The 6,539-nt window shown below is 52.2% G+C and overlaps 1 protein-coding gene and 1 pseudogene across 1 annotated transcript; one reads left to right on the forward strand and one right to left on the reverse strand.

The window, feature by feature from the left end:
* Positions 1-1,387: 1,387 nt before the first annotated feature.
* On the reverse strand, positions 1,388-4,540 carry LOC116547427 (golgin subfamily A member 2-like). Its single transcript, XM_032273384.1, has 6 exons — positions 4,078-4,540; positions 3,445-3,705; positions 2,892-2,977; positions 1,810-2,019; positions 1,624-1,726; positions 1,388-1,543 (listed from the first exon to the last, which is right to left on the reverse strand). The coding sequence occupies exons 1-6, from the start codon at positions 4,325-4,327 to the stop codon at positions 1,410-1,412; spliced, it is 1,044 nt and encodes a 347-aa protein (XP_032129275.1). The 5' UTR covers positions 4,328-4,540; the 3' UTR covers positions 1,388-1,409.
* A 540-nt stretch (positions 4,541-5,080) lies between these two features.
* Positions 5,081-5,736, forward strand: LOC116547428 (annotated as a pseudogene).
* Positions 5,737-6,539: the final 803 nt, after the last annotated feature.

Below are 6,539 nucleotides of genomic sequence, written 5' to 3' on the forward strand. Positions count from 1 at the left end.
AAACTTAGAGCCATGTCATTAAAACAGGTAACATAAACTCTGACTTTATCATGTATTATAGATATAAATGCTCTAAGCTAGGAAAGGTTTTCCACATCCACAGTCAAAGATGGAAGCCTTTTATTCCTCAGAAATCATCCCTTTTTAGGTCATCAAAAAAAACAGTACAGTTGCCGCAGCTCATGATGCAATATCTTCATGAGCCCAGAACACAGAAAAATCCTAAAAGAACTGCCACAGCACAGCACTTGTTCTTGGCATAGGAATGAATGAAATACTCTATTGTGCACATACCTGCCAGAGCAGACCACTTTCCTCTTCTGTGAGATTTTAAAAGCTCCCGAAAATGTTATTACTCCCATTTGCAATGCACAGAAAATGGAAGAAAGGCTGTTTCCAGTTCTCGGCTTTTCAACAACTCTAAATGTCAGTACACATAGTGACATCTTACAAAGTAATAAACAGTGTGCACGTGAGGGCAAAGCACATATTGAGCTAATTAAGAGCTCACTGTAATTAGGATTCGATCAAATACCATAGCAGAACATAAGCAAATTGTATCTGAATTCCATAGTGAATATACATGCTGCAATAACATTAAAAACCATGGCAGCCTATTTGAAACTAGCGAGAATGGTTTTGTGCCAATAGTGGGTCTTTGTGTGTTTGAACTCCCACCACATAAGGGCAAACTCGATAGGCATGCTAATGACCTACGATTATCAAATTAAAAACGAAAAATGCTAAAGGATGCCAGAGTGAACATCAGTGAAAGCCACATGAAGACCCACTGTCCTTTAACTTTTTACAAATAAACTATAAATTAGGAACACATCATCATGAGAGGCTCTAACATTGAAATAAACATGTAGAAGACTAATCCTATAACTGAGTTCCTTTGTAAATTTCTTGGCCAGCTCTTAGCTGATGGTGATGTTTACCTCCTCCTTCGCCGCAGCCCCGTAAAATCATTGCATAGAGGCACTGCTGCCCAAGGGTCGGTGTTGCTGGCCGTCTCGCAGCTCACAAAGCCATGCGCCATCTGCTGTGCACTGGGGTTGTGGTGTACCCTCCCTCCTGTAGGCTCCAGGCTGTCACTGTCCTTGTCCGGTCTCACCTCATAAAATTCTTTGGAGAGAGGGAGGCGGGGATCTGAGCGCAGTGCCAGCCTCCCCTGCTCCTGCCTGCCCACCCAACCTGAGGGCTCTACTCACCATCCCTGTCAGCAGCACCAAGCTCCTGGGGGGCTGGGGCCCCTGGGGTGGAATCATTAGCAGGGTGCTGGACCTCGTGGTCGATCATAAGCTGCATCACTGGGCCTTGCAGCTCCAGCAGTTTCACCTGGAGATACGGGTGCTCAGCTACCACGTGGGTGCCGGCACCCACACTCACGTCCACCCCCATCCCCCTCATCCCCGCAGAGATGTTGTACACCTTACCTTCATCCCCTCCTCGGCCTCGGACAGCATGCTAACATCGTTCTTCTTCTGGTGCTGGGTCTTGGCCACTGCTGTCTGATGGTCATTTGGTTTGATGGACTTTCCTGCGGGAGGACAGGCTCAGACACTGGGGCCCCTCCCACCACCCTGCAGCTCCCCTGCCCTGCCCTGGCCTCCTGCTCACTTATCATGTCTCTCTCTCCAGAGAGCTGGATGAATCCGAGTTCTAGTTTTTCCACCCGCTCCTTCAGGTCCACATTCTCCTTCATGATGGCTATGAAGTCATTCTAAAGCCGAAATAATGGGGTCACATCCCAGCAGTGACGTGCCCCACCCCAGCCCTTCTTGGCCCCTGCCAGGACTCACTCACCTGCAGCTTGTTGATGGCACCCTGCAGGGCCCGCTGGGTCTCCCCGCACCCACACTGGCTCCCAGTCCCTGTGGCTGCGGCCGCTGCCTCTGGCTCCCTCAGGGAGCCAACAGCCTGGTGCTGGCAGCACCCCTGTTGTTTCTGGAGCTGCTCACAGAGCCGTGCCTGCTCCTCCTGGGCACCGGCTCCAGCAGCGTTCAGAAATGGCACCTGAAGGCAAGAGGGGAGCGTTCTTGTAGGGGCATACACAGGACAGACAGGGCAGGGAGGTGGAGCGCAGCCCCTTCCCTTGGGGCCTCAGAGTGCCCCTGTCAGTCATGAAGGTGTCTGACCACTGGCTTCTGGAAGGGGTGAGGGTCCAGAGGAATCAGAAGGCAGAGAAACCAAGAGCATAAGGGGGTCTGGGAGGGACCACAGAGGAAGGTGGCCTGCCCAGGCGCCTGGCCCTGGGCTCCAGCCTGAGAGACTGCCTCCCTTGCCTAGAACCCCATGCCTCCTTCCCCAGCCTCAAATCTCACGTCCTTCCTTCCACCATTTAAACTGTAGGCCACAGACTGGTGGAAAAGCACAGGGAGCCGACCACCCTCTGCCAAGTGTGCTACATGCCTAATGCTTTCCACGCATCATCTCATTTAATCCTCAGCACCCACGCAAGGAAAATGCTAACTTCCTTTGGAAGTTAAAGAAACAGAGACTGAGGGATGCAAAGTAGTCGAATAGTGACCAGTGGGACCGAGGCCGGAATCCAGTTTGGATCTAAGGAGACTTTTGTTTTGTTTTGTTTTGATTTGTTTTGTTTTTGTGTCACTCTGTGGCCCAGGCTGGAGAGTCGTGGTGCAAACTCAGCTCACCACAACCTCCAGCTCCTGGGCTCAAACGATGCTCATGCCTCAGCCCCCTGAGTAGCTGGGATTACTGGTGTGCACCACCACGCCCAGTTTTGTTCTTGTGGTTGTTGCTGTAATTTTAGTAGAGATGAGGTTCTGCCATGTTGGCCAGGCTGGTCTCAAACTCCTGATCTTAAGTGATTCTCCTGCCTCAGCCTCGCAAAGTGCTGGGATCACAGGTGTGAGCCACGGCACCCAGCATAAAGAGCCTCTGACACCACTGTCTCTTGCCCTGTGACTGGTGGGCTCCATGCCTGGAGCTGGGATGATGATGTCCAGACCTAAGAGGAGCCCAGGGCTACCCACCTCTAAAAGTCAGAGGGCAGGAAGCAAGAAACGGTCACAGGACTGCCCTGGAGGGTGTGGGGTCACCTGCCCCCAGGGTGGAGCTGCCTGTGGCCTTGCACCTCCCCTCCCCAGAGGCCGGTGCCTGCCTCCCAGCCCTCCTGGATGGGGCAGGGGTTACCGTCTCCTGTTCGCCAAGCTTCTCCTGAAGCTCCTTTCCTTCCTGCTCCAAATACAGTGCGCTCCTCTTCTCCTTCTTCTGGACAGAGAGAAGAAATCAGCGGCCACCCACTGCAGCTGGAGACCCCAGAACTTAGTGTCTGCCTCCCATGGCACCGGGAAGGGTGGAGGCAGGTTAGACAAATTGTCTCCTTTCTCCCACAGCCATCAGAGCAGGGCTGTGCTCACAGGTGCCTTTAGAAGCCTCATTTCATACACTCCCCCATTTTACAGGTGGGAAAACAAAGTTCTGGAGGGCTGGGGAGGAGAGCAGCATCCCCAGGTGGGCAACACACCAGCTCCTCCTCCTGCTCCTGGAGCCCCTCCTGCTCAAGAAGCCTCTGCTCCTGTTCTCTCAGCCTCACCTCCTGCTCCCGGAGCCGCATTTTCGCCTCCTGCTGTCTCTCCTGTTCCCGCAGCTCGTCTCTCAGGTACTTGGTTTCAGTTTTCAGGTTTTTCTCCAAGTCAGAGGGCCCTGCTGGTTGCTTCGGGATTGGGGGTTCAGCTGAGGAAGGAGGCAGACATTAAGGACCTCTGGATTCTCAAAACAAAAAACTCTTCTGGGTGCATAGCTCCCCTCAGGCTCCTCAAACCTGGCCTCACTGCTAATGATTCCTTGCACTCAAATGGTAGCCAGTCTTCCAAGCCACTTTCACATACAGAGCACTGTGGGTGGCTGACAATGGGCACTCCCCACTCTTTGCTGATGGGGACACTGAGGCTCTTGGAGATTACAAGACTTGCTGTCTCCTGGCACAGACCTCTTTCCCTCTGCCTCAAAGCCCTTCCAGCCACCCACCTCCCTGGGGCACTCTGAGCCACACCCACAGCCCTCTGATGCCAGTCCTGCTCCTGGGTCATGCCAGCCTCATCTTACCCAGATGGTTTTGTAGGTGGGCAAGGGTCCCCTTCAGCTCCTCGATCTTAATTGCATCCTGCCTTTTCTCCATTTTGAATATTTCAATCTGCCCAAAGCACAGGGGGAAAGGGCCCTGGAGAGAGGGGCTGGTGGCTGGACTGGCTACCATCTCCCTCTCTGCCCCAAGCTCCACAAAGCCCAGTCCCGTGACCACCCCTGGCTGGACTATTCTCATTTTACAGATGCCCAGGAAGATCCAGTGAGCCATCTAAGGTGGGGGCTGAAGGGTCAGCTCTCACTTCTCCTGCCATTTTCAGCAATTGCTGCTGCCACCGCGCCCTCTCTGTTTTGAGCTGTTGAGCATATGCGTCTCTTTCTAGCTGAGCTTTCTTAAGACACTCCGTCACCTGCAAGAATGGACCCAGAAGTTAGGAAGGGCTGTCACTGGTCCTCATCTGCTTCTGGCCACCTGGGGTCATCTTCCTTCCACATCTCTCCCTCTACAAAGTCTCACCTCTGCCACCTGTGCTCTTAGCAGTTCCCGCTCCTGCAGAAACTGCTGTAACTGCTGCTCAAGGACTGCTCCACAGCGGCTCGAGGGCTGGAAGGTGGAGAGGGAGAAGCTTCAATCTGGAGAGCCCGGGCCATTCCACACAGTGCCCCTTAAAAGGGCTAGGGCTGGGCTTAATACATAGCTCGGTCAGTAAAGATCAAGGCATTTCCAATCCTGTGGTCTGGATTTTAAAAGAACTCAGTAAAGTTGGAAGGCACAGGGAAAGAGGTCACCTTTACGGCTGGCTAACAGAGGCCCAGAGAGATCAGATCATATTCTATGTTATTCCTGTTATTACTACCGCTGTTGGAACCTTTACTGAGTGCGTCACCAGGTAGTGTGCTAACAATCCCATTTAACCTCACAGCCACGATGTGAGGCAGTTACTACCATTACCTCTATTGTGTAGATGGAAAACATGGAGCATTAGAGGTTAGGTGGCCGCCTAAGATCACTTAGACAGAGCTGGGATTTGAACAACCAGGCCCATCGGATCCTCTAAGTCCATTTTTTTTCCTGGTGGGGGTACGGGCACAGGCAGGAAGGGGGAAATGAATCTTTTGTTCACTTTTTGAAAGGATGATACATTCGCATAGTCCAAAACTCAGAAGGTACAGAAAGGAAGTATCTCCTAGCCACCTGTGCTTTCTCCTGAGTTTTTTACAAATCCTTGCAGACAAATCCTATGATAATATACATCCTTAAAAATCTTATGATAATATACATATGATAATATGTATATTATCATAGTATACACACACACACACACACACACACACACACACACACGTTTCCTCTCTCTACACAAATGGTAACATACTAAAGCTACTCTGCTCTACCTTCACATTCCAAGTACCCAGTCCCCACCTAGGACTTGGCCAAGACCACAGCCAGGTAAGGGCAGGGTGGGCATTTGGCCTCTGAGCTCTGCGTCCAGTGCTGGCTCCCCATAGCGCCCTTCAACTCATCCACAGCAGCCCCAAGGGGAAACTGGAGCCCAGGATTGGCAGCGTGGAATCAGCGGGCCCCACTGGACTCTTACCAATAAGTCGATGGTGTTATTCAGTTCACTGGTTGTGACGGAGCTCGAGTCCAGGGCTATTTGTAGTTGCTGTGCGCTCTGAGGCACCTGCAGAGAGAAGGAGTTGGGGGAGGATCGGGGGAGAGGTAGAGAGAATGATCATTAATGTTGGGGTGTGTGGGGGCTGTCTCTGCTGGCAGAGGGGCACCCAGCAGCTACTGTGGGAGGAGGGTGGAGGGCTGGCCTGCTGGGCCACTGTACCTCAGCTCAGGACCTCTTACCTCTGGATCTTTCATGGTGGCACATGGCGCAGGACCCTCCTTGGGACCACCTGCTGCTGACTACAAGAGATGAGAGTGCACATGGAGATGTTGTGTCCCCTCAGTGTCCAGGCCTCTGACTTCCTTTCCTACCCATCAGCTTGCAGCACTTTCTGTTCTGCCTCTCGTACCCTTTGTCCCATAACTCCTCTGTGCCAGCTCCTCTCACGGTTCTTATCTCCCACCATCCCACCCTGGGGCCCTTTCAGTGACTCTTAAAGGGACAGCCTGACAGCAAATGGCTGTTCTCATTGGGCTGGCTTCCCCTTGAGACTGGGGATGAGGAAAACCAAACAGCAAGGACCCTTTCCTGGGTGTCCTGGGTGTTTACAGCAGGCCGTGTACTAGGGATTAACAAAAACACAACAGCGATAACGAATCTCATTTCACCCTCACAAATGGAAGTCAGACAATACACCTCTATTTTACAGATGTGACAGGAGAGGTCCAAAAAGCTCAAGGAATTGCCCTAAGTCATAACCCTAGCAGATGGAGAGGCAGGATTCAAACCCAGAATTCCTAACCAGTACCCAGAAGTTCTTCCACAATCTTAACAATTCCCCTCTACTGCCCCTTGGGCCCCTTT

The sequence above is a fragment of the Sapajus apella genome, unplaced genomic scaffold (assembly GCF_009761245.1).
Source record: "Sapajus apella isolate SASKATOON/1434 unplaced genomic scaffold, GSC_monkey_1.0 scaffold3098, whole genome shotgun sequence".
NCBI classification, from domain to species: Eukaryota; Metazoa; Chordata; class Mammalia; order Primates; family Cebidae; genus Sapajus; species Sapajus apella.